The sequence below is a fragment of the Pieris brassicae genome, chromosome 7, assembly GCF_905147105.1.
Source record: "Pieris brassicae chromosome 7, ilPieBrab1.1, whole genome shotgun sequence".
Classification (NCBI taxonomy): Eukaryota; Metazoa; Arthropoda; class Insecta; order Lepidoptera; family Pieridae; genus Pieris; species Pieris brassicae.
The window spans coordinates 1,087,233-1,102,379 of NC_059671.1; the positions used below are offsets into that span (position 1 = coordinate 1,087,233).

At 33.3% G+C, this 15,147-nt stretch overlaps 1 protein-coding gene across 1 annotated transcript; it reads left to right on the plus strand.

Annotated features, from left to right (window-relative positions):
* Positions 1 to 288: 288 nt before the first annotated feature.
* LOC123712200 (U-scoloptoxin(01)-Cw1a-like) lies at positions 289 to 10,099 on the plus strand. Its single transcript, XM_045665198.1, has 4 exons — positions 289 to 375; positions 6,849 to 7,049; positions 9,154 to 9,296; positions 9,688 to 10,099. The coding sequence occupies exons 1-4, from the start codon at positions 289 to 291 to the stop codon at positions 9,788 to 9,790; spliced, it is 534 nt and encodes a 177-aa protein (XP_045521154.1). The 3' UTR covers positions 9,791 to 10,099.
* The last annotated feature ends 5,048 nt before the right edge of the window (positions 10,100 to 15,147 follow it).

Below are 15,147 nucleotides of genomic sequence, written 5' to 3' on the forward strand. Positions count from 1 at the left end.
TATGGTAACTAAAAAATGATTTTTTCTATTTTTATACAAACTCCTTAATTTTTTATATACCATGAAAATATTAAAGACATACGTTGCAGATATGTTCTCTAATGTCTTCGACTAAACAGGAATACTTAAAAATTTATATTTTCGAAAGACTAGCATAGCCCCACGAAAACTTGGTATTACGAAAATTAATTTGCCTTTCACCCTTCCATCGCTGCTTTAACAACTGCGTTCTACCAGTTGGCTTTAACCTATTGAGCAGTTAAGTAGTATCGGTGTAAAGCAATTACAATGTGTGGGGATATGGGAAAAGCTGTGTTGCGGGCCCTGACGGGTGCTCTGCTCTGTGGCCTCGTGTCTGATGCGGCGTATTTACAAGTAAGTTGTTAAAAACAGAGCAAGTTAGGCATACAGCTGTAATTAAATTATTATTTATGTGCTGGAGAAACGTGAGAAAACTGACCGAAAATTTGCGTCTTGTGTCTGGCACAGAAGGTGATAACACTGGAACTTAAGGAAGTAATCAATATGAATATGACTTCCTCCCATTATTTTTTAATAGTACCGGGGGCTAATTGTCAGGAGGTTCATCTAATTTGTTTTATTTCCTATTTTACAGTAACTTAATACTAATACCATAGAAAACTTATTAAAATAAAAATTTAACTAAAAACATAATATAAACAAAACAAGAAAACATAATACCTAAATTAATTATAAATAATTCATGTGAGTTCAGCCAGCTTCTGTGATAGCTCATGGACACTCACACTACCAGAAAGCTCGCAAGTACGTTAACAGTTTTTTAGGAATTGATACGCTCGTACCTTGACGGACCCTAAATCGAATTGGTTCGGAAGAACTTCAGTGGGCAGCTGGTTGCTGGCTGTTGTCAGTTGTGAAAATGTTTATAAATAAAAATAGTTTTATATTTTTCAATTATTAATAAATACATTAAAAATCTCCATCGGATAATCTCGGGTAATGCCACCAAATGCACCTTATACAAACCATTTACTCTGGGGTTACCGTGAAAATTCTGAGCTCCTTTTATAAGCCATTAACTCGATATGACGCAGAATGTGGCCATTTTTCACTTAAATATGGGTGAATTTGTGTGGTATTATATGCTTCTGCCATGAGACATTTGGTTCAAGGATGATGGTGGTCTTTAATTCGATTTCTTTGGGAATGTTTTAAAAATATTAAAAAAATTGTGCCTGTTAGTGCTGATATTTGTATACTGTTATAAATATGTATTTAATGTTGTTAATACCGTTTTTATCTACGACTCCTATACTTTAGTATTTTATCTACGCAAGTATCTGTTGACGAAAATTATTTACAACGAATTAAAATGTTAAAATGCCTTTTGGATAACTAAATAGTACTAAAAAACAGGTTAATGGTTGGTAGACTCTGTTTCACTTAGACTCTCACTAGGCCTGTTGTGCTTAAAAGTCCTGGCTAACTAAGCCAGCCTAGCTGTTCCAGAAGCACCGAAGACTCTTGAACATTTCACAGGCTTCTCACGGCTCCGAGGATTTCTATATGTTGGTTAACCTCAGCCTCGCATTCCAGAACTACGTGGATGACTGATTCCTTTTCGCTGAAACGGCCTCAACTAAATAGTAATATTATATTATATGAACTAGTTTTACGTTATATTATTATGCCCGGTTGAGTCATCTTTAATTTTGTAAACTCCTAACTCTAATTAAAATTTCAATTCAGTTTGACAGAAACAAACCGACTCCATAAGAAAAAAGCCAGAAAGGTGAGAATCTGTGAGATTGCCCCTGAATACCAATTTGGCGCGCCGACTTTCAAACAATTTACACTTTGAAGAGCTTGATCAAAGAAATAAAACTAAAAAGCAGACGCAAACGAAAATGAGAGTAAATTTAACCAACGGTAATTCGCTTTTGAAGGAGTGAGGGCCGTAGGGAAAGAAAATTGCAAAAGTTACTGCTCCCTTATGATCGCGGCTTAGATGCGCGGGTCAGTTTGCGGCTGGCTTTGGGATATCTTTATTGGTTACTGTACATTGCGTTTTTTGACTGTCTACTAAAATAGGCAAGGATGGGCATTAGGTAACAAAAAACGCGAGATAAGGTAAAATTTATTCGTTTAAAATACGTAATATTTCTAGTTATCTTTTGGTATAAAAATTAAATGGTAGAATTTATACATTTAAATCTTATTTTTCGTTATGTACACTGACATAATTTCGTACATTGAAGAGAGATTAGTCCTAAGCAAACGCAGTTACATAAAGTTGTATTTGTGTAGTCACGTATGAGAAGAAACACACAGACTTTTACACACAGTGCAAATGTAAAAGTCTCTGGTTAAGTCCAATATTTATTTAACAAAAAATTCATAGTAAGCAAGTAATGCATATCAAACAAATGTGAAAGGTCGTAGTTTAGAGCGTGTGACGTAGCGAGTATGGTTATTGCAATAATTTTGTTCCTAACACCGATTACATCGAAACTTCGCGAATTGAACTTCCGAACTTGAAAAATTAAGAGATCTTTATCGTTTCCTAATTTATTGCACAGTTAATTTCCGGTTTATCGCCAATTTCCGGCTAGTTTTGAAGTTAAGATAGGCTCATTCAAATATTTTGATGATTAAATTTCAAAAGAATTAACTTTAAATAGTATATATATATATTCATGTCATGTTATACCTAAATGAGAGTAGTGCTGGGCTATTAGTTTCAGCGTGCGATTGTCATTGATGAGGTCTTAGATTCGATCCCCGGCTGTGCACCAATAAACTTTGTAGCATCAATGATTTATTTATTTTTATTTGTTATTCAATTATTAATGTTTTGCTAAAGTAAAAGTCGGAGCCCGATTACTCATAACATAAAGCAATAACTTGTGGCTGGTCCTTGATGTCATGCTGTTGAATCCTTGGCATGAATGGGGTTTTTATATTCGCACTTAATGTTTCATTCTTAAAAGGTCGGCAACGCTCTCGCGAGACTTCCGACAATGTCCCTGCAAAAAAAAGTTTGAAGAAAAATTTATATATATAGTATACTTTCTAAGGTTTGGCTTAGATCCATAATAGCGACATGTATCCACCTTAAATAGTGGCCTGACCCACTTCTTTAAAAGGCTAACCCGTGGAAAAAAGTCAGAAATGCGACTAACGCATTTGAGGTTGCGATTCACCATTATTAATTAAATTGAAAAACAAACTAAAACGAGGCATCAATATGCAAATTAATCCTGCGAGATAGTTGCTACAATAATACTCATAGTACATTTTCTAATTGAAAAATTGAATTATACATACATACAACATTTCTATGAAATGTTAATTTTCCTTACATCGTCGAAAAACATGTTGATATTTACATAATTTACTTTATATTTAGAGAGCCTTTTTGGCAGATAAAAGGCTTTTATCACAAAAGGGTTGTCGTTTAGCTAACGTCAACAAATTTTATTTTTCACGAATATACTGAAAAATTTATTGGAAATCTGTGATGAGATTAACTGTAAGGCTGAACTTACAAATTATTTGCTTGTGTGTTAACGGCTTTTGTTTCTCCATTCCTCAAAATGTAGTTCATTCGCAATTAACACTTACAATGCGATTATCCTAGTGAATGTTTAATGTCGACTTATTTTTTAATAAAAGTTAAGTTATATATTAGTTATGTTAGCTATTGTCCAATGGAGAAATTACTTATCCATGTCCAAAGTAAAGCTAGAGCAAACTATGCAGACTTCCGTAACAAACCCCACTCATTGCCAAAAGTATAAAGTTTCAGAAAACGAAACAATATTTTTAAGAAATAACATATTTGCTCAAAACAAAAGGAGGTGGCTGAGAAAGTAATAAAATTCTTAAGTTAAAACTTGGTGTTTGCTCTTTGTATGAGTCTGCACTAAGTTTATGAGTCGGTTTTGTAACATAATTTGTTGCAATTGTCTAGATAACACCGCTTTGTAATGTGGTATTTTTGGTCTTTAAGAGTTTTTATTATAAGGGTTCTAAAGAGTTATCTATTGGTAGATACTACTATAATACATTCGTTGTTTTTCAACGATTAATACAGACAAAAAGATACGAAAATAAATTGAGACCAGACTTTTGCAGGGATCAAAGTCATTGATACCTCTTGTTTCTGCGCAACTTAACAGGTTGAATACAACCACTTACTATTGCATTTACCCAAAGAATAATCTTAATTGTAATGTTATAAATTTAGTCCACCTTTTACAAGCTGGTCGAATTTTCGCAAGTCAAAGCCAGTACTTATTCCAAGAAGTTCCTCAGGTTATTCGCAATTTGAGTTATTATTTCACAAACAAATTAATCTAATAACAGTAACTAAGTATAATTTTCTTAGGTGAAGAAATTACGCTTGGCCAAACTGCGCAAGCGCTCGTCGTCCCTGACTGCCTCTCACTTGAATGGTCCTTTTTTGTAATGTAGGACTAAAGGGACATGTTTACAAAGAATTTCAAAGCAATTATTACAATTATAGTTTGTATGTATTAAGTGAACATGATTTAGACAAAATAAAGAACAACTATACAGTAAAAGTCATTTGAGATGAGAATTTCCAAGATTTAGAGCTACAGTGCCACATACTTTGGTAGTTTGGTACTACCGTCGCCATTTTGAAATATCAGACTGACATTGTGTATTTTCTGTAATTTCTTGGTGCGAACAATAAATAATAAAATTATACATCTAATAAAAATACAACCAAAATATATTTTCTTTTATACTTTGTATAATTAATTACAACGATTATCGAACGGTCCTGATTGCTAGGTATCTTAAAAGATAGTATTGTCTTTTGTTAACATAGCTTTTATTACATATTTTTAAACGGATTAAAGCTATAGCTTTTATCTTAGCTAATTATTTACATAATTTTAAATTTTTCCGACGTTTCGCGTACACAGCGTGCGTGGTCACGGCGACTAATAAATAATAATTATAAGTTTATAATAATAATGCATAGTATTAATCCGTTTAAAAAGTGTTTTCTTAATCTTAAAACATATTATATTAATCGTACAGGTAATAAAACTTATCTTACTATACTAACTTATCACGTCAGTTTTTCCTAAGTTTATGTCACATTTATTTAACCCTAGAACTGTATTTTGTATATATACATTGTTTTATTAAGACAGTTCAATGAATTATAAATGCAGGACTTCAAATTATTCCCCTTATAATGGTTATGGTATGTGAAACTGTAGTATAGTTATAGACCAATCTTTTCAAGAGAGAACCTTGATAACGATAACTTAATAAATATTTTCGATAAAGTGTGGTTTTCCATTAAGTTCTCATATTATTTAACTGCGTATGAGAATTTTACTTTGGGAAGATAAGCTTCCTTTTACACCCTGTGGTAATTAAAAAATTGTATTTTCAATTGGATCGACTTCGACTTTATTTGAGTCTAACTAAATACGATGAATAATATCATCAAACAATACCCAAAATGCCCAAGTTCTTTGAAAAAATTTTGTATGTTGCATAAATAATTCCGATAGAACGACTAAATTCTTCATTACGTAATTGATACCAATAATTATAAAATTTTGCCATTCGGTAATAAACAGGTGGTTAATTGGGTTACACGAACATGTGGTTGCGGTTATTATAAATAATATTAAAGTTAACCTTTATCCAATTTGGATTAGTTAAATCATTGTATATTTTTGAGGAAAGTTAAAATTGTTATTGACAAAGTCAAATAAAAGTTGTATATTTAAAATAATATAATTTTGAATTTTCATTTAATGGGTTCAACTAAAACCATTTCAATGGGTATGACGTTCAATCTAATGGCGGGATTCTTATATACGTATCGGTGGGCTGAAAAGTTCTTCAAAAAATCTTTTTTCTGATTTCATTATTCAATGTTTCCTTCGAGAAATTTCCAACAATAGCGGTGATACAATTTTTCGATACCATTTTTGTAGTAAGATTTGTCTTAAGTCTCAGAATAGGCTTCATTTTCGATTATTAACTCTTCATCAGCGCAAGAGCGAGCTTTCTTTTGCGGTCTGAGAACAGAAAAGTGGGTGGGGGCCAAATGTGGAAAATTGTTGGATGCTATTAGTTCTCCAAACTTTTTTGAAGAAATCACACTTAGCGTTAAGTATCGACTCTGAATATTATCCTAATTCACTCAATAAATATCTCAGTCAAGGCCGCTTATATGATTTAACTTTTTAACAAACCTTTCACTTGAGTTGGGTCAATGCGCTGACGTAATCGTGACATTTCACTACACGTAACACAATGGATTATGTGATTTATTGCGTTGAAATTGGGTCGAATTTACTATACAGTGGTGGTAGATTGTTACGGACACACCAATTATAATTGGTTCATAGTATTTTTTCTATTAAAATTATCAGTAGTGTATATCTCATGTTAACATACTATTTTAAACTTGATGAATTCCGGGAGCTTTCGGCACAATTAAAAGAAATATAATTATTTATTTTGCGTAATATAATATTTGCTCATACGAATAAGAAAAACGTGTATGTGTAATCGACCATCTATCAGGCGACAATTTTAACTGCCTACTTGTCTATAGAAAGAACGATAAATAATCCGAAGTGTATGTCTCATGTCCCATTATGGAGTTATGGGTCTTCATGCAAATTCTAGATTAAAAGCTGGCTTAGGTCCATCTTATAAGCTACTTAGGGTGGCATATAATGCTTTGAATTATGCTTCTGTAAACGACATTACTTACGAGTACTGGTCAATAATATTTAATATAGAAACATTCGAATGTTTCTGATTTTCTCTGTTTAAATTTATAATATTCTTCTTTTCTATAGCAATACGAAGATTACCCAGTGTACCAACAGGTGTACAAGAAACCTCTCAGGGAGCACGAGAAGCCTCAAGACCTCCGGAATGTACCAGGCGTTCCTGGCGTGGACTATCCAATTTACCACCAGGTCCCTGAGACGAGCTTCTCCTGCGCCCATGTACCCGTTCACCCTGGAATGTACGCTAATGTGGAGACTGGATGTCAGGTGAGGATTTTAAATGAATGTTTGATGGATATTGCGATAAGTGTCTGGATACACCAAGCTTTTCAAGTGGAGCACAGCTTTTCTCAACCTTAAGGTAGTATTTCGAGCTTTAACAATGAAATAGAATTACTTGAATTATAATTACTATACTGACATTATACCGGACCAAATCAACGGGCTTCTCTCTGGAACAGAGGTTTAGTTTAGGGTAGTTTCAATATTTTTTATGCACGAAAGGATTTTCGACGTACGCAATTAAAACGTTTCGACCCCATAGGACTGATACATTGCCTGTAAATGATTAGTAAAAGTCAAAAATCTGAGACAAATGGAGAGTGTTTAGAGGAGTTGTTCGGATTCATACTTGCAGCTGAGTTTCATCATGGCACGTTCTGAATTCCACCCGTATCACCTCGAAGTCTGTCGTTTCACAACTCAGCGTTTTTAAAGGCAGTTTTTGCCGCGCACCACCACTATGTGGAACCAGCTGTCCAGTGAAGTATTTCCGAATCAATTCGACTTAGGGTCCTTCGAGAAAAAAAATACTTATTCTTAAAAGTGAGTGGTGTGGTATCACTTAACATCAGGTGAGCCTGAGAAACAAGCAGTTGTTTTATAAAAGAAAGCCCCACTATACTATTGTAAGAATGTAGTATAGTACTAGATAATTCTGTTCCAAAATTGTGTCAATTTTAGACCGTAAATGAAGCAAAAGATACGACCACAGTTGTAATTATAGAGCCTTGCCTTTGTACAATTACGACTGAATTATATATAAAAAATCACAAACGAATCTGAAGGGGTTGTCCAATTTGTGAAAAGCTTCGTAATTAGAGAGAATTTGGAAACAACGGCCTTTGATGTAGAGAGCTATACTAAAATGCTTAAGGCACACATAAATGTCTGTAATTAAATTATACACAACTAATTTAATATAAAACGCAACTGTGCAGTTCTTAAATCTTCGTTTGACCAACTGCTGTGCAATAGTGGATTTTCTATAAGCCGAATGACTGTTATATTACTACTCCTACATGCCACTTTAAAATTTTCAACGAATCTTAAAAAATTTTTTTTTTGTTTATGCTATATATTTGCGAAATCTATTCTTTAATAGTCGGAGGAACTTCTCTGACTGAGTATTGAAAAGCACTAAAAAAGTCGTGTTATTGAAGCAATGTAAGTACAATTGCTATTGCATATAGTCCTGAACGTTTTTTTTGTCAATAAGAGAATAATTATACACTAATACACAACATTTACTTTTGAATTTTTGCCGTTGTATATTATTACATACATAAAACCAACAATTTCCGTCAAATAAACCTAAGCATTTGATTGGCGAGGTTATTGAAATTTTAATTATAAATTTCAAATCGAATTGTTGCGTACTTGAATTTAAGTTTTCTTTTGAAGTCCAGTCAATAAAATTCTATTAAGCTGAAAAATACATGAATTTTATTTAAATGGAAAATTTATGATTGCAATATCGAAATACTGAGTTACTGTTTGATTACGAGAGCTCGAAGTGGAAAAGTTCAATTTTCTCATGATATTTGCTTGTCGACTCAATCTCTTCGTTATCAATTATCCTAACATCAATTGGTGATCGGCCTTCTTGATTAAGGAAACATATTCAATACAATATGTATGTATAATTTATGTTAATTTTCTACAGCAAAAATCTTCAAATGTTTAACTGTCATTCGTCACGTGAACATACGTACTTCTTTATTGACGTTCATAAGTGTAAATTGTGTTACCAAAATTAATAAATGATTTTGAATTTGATACAGTTTAATTCTAATCATAACCATACTGTACCTTTAACTGTATACATTTTTATTGTTTAGGAATTTAGATTATGCAAAAATATATAATCTTATATATTTGTTTTATCTTTAAGTCTAAGTCTATTATTTATAGTCTTAAACTTGCACTCGACATTTTTTATTTTGACTCTCAAGGCTTGGAAGTCGCGTTGGAAGTTGCCTTTCAAATTATTTAAGTATTTTTGTAATTGAACAAATACGTAAAAATAGATTTATGTATAAATATCTTGAGCTATTAATAAAGGTTTATTAATAAACTATGTTTATTTCAGGCGTACCACGTTTGCCATGATGGTAGGGAGGGTCACCAGGGAGCCTCCTTCCTGTGCACTAATGGGACTCTCTTTGACCAAGCTAAGTTCGCTTGTGACTGGTGGTATAACGTTGATTGCTCGCAGGCGATTGACCACTATAGGTATAAATTCTTTCTAGATCAACTGTATAAAATTGGATACATAGATTGGATTTTTTTTTATAATTAGTATTGAATCTATTATGTTGTCTTAATATTCTATAATACAAAGTGTATAAAAAAATATTGTAAATACAAATTGTATAAAAGTAGAATTAGTGTTTATAAGCTACTTGTAATTAAAATAAATTATTTAATAAGTGGTGTGTTAAATCACTTGTGAATATAGCGTCAAGTATTAAGAATTCAATTTATGACATATGGGTATTATATACTTTAATTTATTACATTCATTTCTGTGTCATCCTGAAGTTCTGATTCGCAGGATGCATAGCCGGCACCAGTGTTAAAACCTAGCGCTTGCCAGCATTTTTAAAACCTATTTGTTTTTCAGATTGAATGCTGATCCGCTGAAGAACCCCTATGTGCCGAAACCAAAACCGGAAGAGGTTCACAAGGAGGCTCCTTACGGCATTTATTACAGAAAATTAGATTAGGTATTTTACAAAGTCGTCACCTGCTATCACAAGTAGCGCGTATACATAAAAGTTCAAATTAGTAAGAGAAAAGTATACCTTGAAATTATTAATGAAAACACTGCTTTTGGTTTATTCTGAATGGTTCTTTTATCGATTTAGCAAGCTATTTTGTCATATTTGTTATTTTACAGATCAATTTATTGGTACGTAAAACCCACTTGTTTTTTAAATGTATAAATTTCTTTATAAGATATATCGAGGTGGCGACTGTTCTGCCGATTTTTAATCATTCATTTCATTTAAAGAAAAATAATTTATTATCATTTCACACTTGAACAATACTCACAGATTATATTGTAATGGGTAGTTAAGTAAAAATTAATTAGTGATTGAATTAAAGTTTAAACATGTAAAGTATTTTTTTTCACCAGATGTTAAATGATACCGCCGCTAATAGACACTCAAATTGCCAGAGGGCTTGCAGGCCCTTTAAGAATTAATACGCTTTTTTTTAAATAATCTAAGTGGAATTGGTTCGTATAAATCGAATCCATCTTTGTGGTGGTGGTGCACGGGAAAAACTGATTTAAAAATCAGTTGCGGACTGACGTGTAGGTGATACCGCTGATGAAACTCAGATTTAGGTAATCCGAACAACTCCATTAACCAGTCTCTTAGTAAACCTAATATTTCATTATTCGTATTAAATCTATACAATAAGTTTTAACCTCAAAACTATTATTTATTTTAATTAAAACATTGTTAATGAAAATGTAATGAAGGAAGTATAAATAAATTACTAGCACATAGCTTTTGTCATAAAGTATTACGGTTTACCATTTTATATCATTTAACTCTTTTATGAGGCTTTAGAAGCCGATCAGCTTTTAAAATCGACTTCACGCTCGTGATTCCTGAACATCGTGTTTTTATCACCACACACTTTAATGTTTAAAGAACTTTAGATCTCATTACAAAAAATGTATTGTATTTACATGAGAAACATAATATGTATATACGAACGAGATACAATTCACCAGCAGCCTTCCCAACTTCAGTCTACTAATATATTTTGCCTCTTGTATCTTTAATGCCCTTTTGAACTAGTTAAATCTGGCGCTAATATTACGAATATTAGACGTTAATTGATGAAATGACCTCATACTTAATCGACCTCTTCAAATAATGTGTGCGCGGCTTCGGCAAGATAAGCAAACTCGCTCGACGAGTGGTGCGTGTAGTGGTGTGTTTGATTTTTTTATATCATTTAAAAGAGTGCTACTATATAGGTAAAAAAAAATAAAATTAAGATACAGCTATAAACACCTATGTGCTTAATCATCATAATTTTGTTTTTTTCCCTGTACTTATCGCTGCTAAGTTATTAAGATCTGTAAGCGCCTTAACTGGCCCGATCCGAGTAGGGCATCAGCCTCGATGTCTAGTGTCCTCACACTGGCCGTTAAATCTACATATGAAATCTCAAAAAAAACTCCGGCCTAGCAATTGTTTCAGTTGTTTTCTTATCTTTTCATATCCAAGTCTCACATATTACATTTCTGCTATAGAAAACTTAGTTCGACTCGTAATTAAGTCCCCGAGAGCCAAGACCTGTGTAGATCATTCGAAATTGAACAAAAACACTGCCAAAACTTAACAGCTACGTATAAATTCGGACAGTTTCAATTGCCAACAAACGGCGTTGCAAATTGTTTCATTTATTTTTACGCGCGCCTGTGTCAATTATTGCAGCGCGCTCATAGACAATGCTCCTGTGAATTTTGCACTTCGTAAACAAACAAGTGATTGAATGCTTATTGTACGATATTGTACTAGGTGTTCAATTGAAATGACGGCTGTGTATTGAGTAAATACAGTAATTATTTCTATAAGGACGGTGAAAAATAAGAATTTAATACAAAAGTAATCAAACTAAATAATTTAAAATTGTATTAGACTGAAGGTTGAGATTCACCTATGTTGATTTAAAAATGAATTTATTTTTATTATAACGACCTGCCTCCGCGTACTTTATTTCGCCTTGATATGATTATTTTCCTCAGGCCATATTTTAGCAACATATAGAATGTTTTATTATGCTAACGCATATGGACTTTAATATTGCAGAATAAAAACCTAAGTACTAAAAAAAACAATCTTATTTTTCTCTTCATTAAAATTTTTTTTTTTTTTTATTTTTTATGAAGGAGGTAAAAATGCACAGCTGCAGGCCCGCGAGCGCATGCAGTCGCTATCGCGGGGACTGTGGGGATGGTTAACTCTTATCCCTCTGCTAATCAGAGGGGAGAAACCCGACCCACTAAAATTTCCTCCTGAGCCCTCCATATCGCCTGCTATGCCGGACACATTCATTCTGAATGAATGACGTCTGGCACCGCATTGAGTCCCCCGGGGGTCGCACTAGGCATTCAACCCAGGTTTTTAAAGGAATGTTGAATTACTGACCACTTGTAATTTCCATTCTCGGCCTAGAACGTATTTGCTACATTCTAAACCTACACAGTCTCCTTTCTATAGTTCGATGCCCACTGCATACTATAGAAATTCGACCGTGCCCTCCATGTACGGTTTAAGCACTCGCCCGGTACCGTACAACCCTACCAAAGGCCGAGAACAAATTTAAAACTTGCACTCGAACCGGGAATCGAACCCAGTACCCCTCACCACAGCAGTCACATACAAAGACCGCTAGGCTATGAGGCCCTCATTAAAAAATTACTCAAATTGGTCCAACCGTGTTCAAGTTAGCGCAACATATTGTGCGGCCCATTTCTCTTTCTATATTAAGTAATTAAACAATTTAGAGTCAAGAATACAATGAGTCTAAGTTGCTCTATGTGAACTTACCTCCACATACTAATAACAATGTAATTGTCTTGTTATTTTGATCGGAGTAGTTATTAACAAAAGAAATAATATAAGGTCAAACCCCCGTTCAATTCCCGCCGAAATTACCACGAAAAAGTCGCCTAAACTGCGGGCTATGAAAACTGTTCAGTGTTCCATGACGGTCGTATGCGGTCCCACTGTTTTAGTTCATTTTTACGAAAAGTAAAGAACCTTTTATACTTTCTATCTACATTTTCCTTAAAAACAATTATCCAAGAACATCTCAGGCCATTTATTAGTAGGTCCCATAAAAATAACACGAGACCAATGGTCTTAAGAGGGCTGTAAATAAGCAGACTCGGGCGGGATAACTGCGGATATATGAAGCTTATAAAGTGCCTCTATACTTGTTCTTCGATTTATGCTCCACCTGTGAGTACTTGATAGTTTAATATCGTAGGCTTTTGCTATTATGTACTTTATTTTGAGAGAAAATACTCAATTTTTTCTTTCTTTCATTTTTATATAACGGGGCAAATCGGCAGAGTGTTAAGCGATACCGCTGCCCATGGACACTCTACAACGCTCTTTTCTTGAATGACACTTAGGCAAATTGATTTGGAAATACGTCAGTAAAAAAATGCTCAGTTGTGGAACGACGGACATCGAGGGAGAATTCCGCATTCTGCCTTGACGTCCGATGATGAAAGTTGTAAAACGAAAGATGCATTGATTGGTAGTTGTCTAGAGGTTCTGTTTACACATCAAAATCAAACACGCTATCGTTTCGTTTTAGTGATTCAGATTCAAGTTCTTGATTTTGAACGCGTAACACACATACTGCTAATAAATATCCTATGAAATTATTCTATGATCAATCTTCTAAAAATATAACGTTTAAGATTTAATATTGTTGCATGTTTTATATCACCTGATAGCTATGTTAAAAGTTATTTCGTCGGAAAAAGTGTATTAATTTTTCACGCGAGTGCTTCCATCAAAGTATCGCAAAATATTAATTCCATTAATTGAAACGCCGCGTCGTTGAAGTGCACTCGACTTATATGCCATTTCCCCTTTTAATTTTGGACGAATTTATTTACTTTGATTTTATAGTACTCGGGTCCATGAAAATATCACCTATTCTGTACTGCATATTCGTATCTTTGCCAGCCTTTGATTGAAACTTTTGTGTACTTATAATAAACAATGGGCTATTTGAAAAGATTTTAAAAACTATTTCAGATGCAGTAACAACATTACCTATACAATTTTTATTCTTTTGTGCTTTGTCAAATGTCATTGTCATTGTCAAATAATGTTGATCATTTGAAGTTGCCGCCAAAACGCATCTCTAGGCAAGATGGCGTTGCACCAGTCCTTTACCAAAATTCACGTAAACAAATTCCAAGTTTTTTACGTTTAAATTATATTTTTAGATCAAAGAAATTAAACTCCATGATAAAAACTAATTAAACAACCGAAGACTCTACTTATCACTGGCCATTTTGTTTCATGTGACTGACGTATACGATAATATTCTTAATTGTGATATAAATTTTTGATAAATGAATGATTATTTACAAGTATTTTTACACAATAATGCTTATTTAATAAATTATAATAATATATACTAATTGATAAATTTGTGTACGTGGTCTGTGGTGACTAATCCCTAGCCATCCTCCATGCTAGTTTGCCCCTTAACCCATAAAAAAAATATAGAATATAATTACGGTTTCAGGAAGTACTAAATATAGATTCAAAGTGGAAACTTTAGACTTTAGTACAACAGACTAAAAACTTACATCTCTGATACGTGCCTGCCTGCAGTTGAAGATTTGATTGATTAAGGTCAGGAAGGGGAAATGAAAGGTTAATAATTAATAATAATTATTATTACAATCCTTTATCTTGTCTTCGCGTCAGATTTTAGCATAATACGAGGTATTTGACGATGATTTGATTATTTCAATCAATACTTATTACTCAAAGAAACGCCCTACTCACTGTAAAATTTTCGAACTATTATTTTTGCTTTTATAACTCACACGCATATTTGATACAAAATTTATGCTCGTATAATTTTAACCTGTTTTGCATACAAAAAACACGAGTATATTACCTTAACAGCATACTAATTTGGGGTTCATATTTAATTTACTAGGTTTTGGGAGTTGTCAGAATTGAGCTCATAACAAATGTTTTATGGGGCCCTGGCGTGTCGTATGAACCTGGTTGGATTTACTAATCTGGGACTAATAATGATTTCATACGTTGTTTTTAAGAGATACACGTCTAAACAATGTAAACATTTATTGCGTGTATATTTTTATCAGGCGTTATTTTTGTCGTAATTGTGTTTTAATTATGTAACAGTGTTGGCTTTGCGCGTGAGTGAACACAGGTGCGCACTAATGAATACTGTACTAGATGTTTGCATTTAATACTGGCTTATAAAATAAAGAGTAACATAACGAAGAAAAGTTTAAAGAGGACGCAGAGAGGGTTTAGGAGTGTAAACC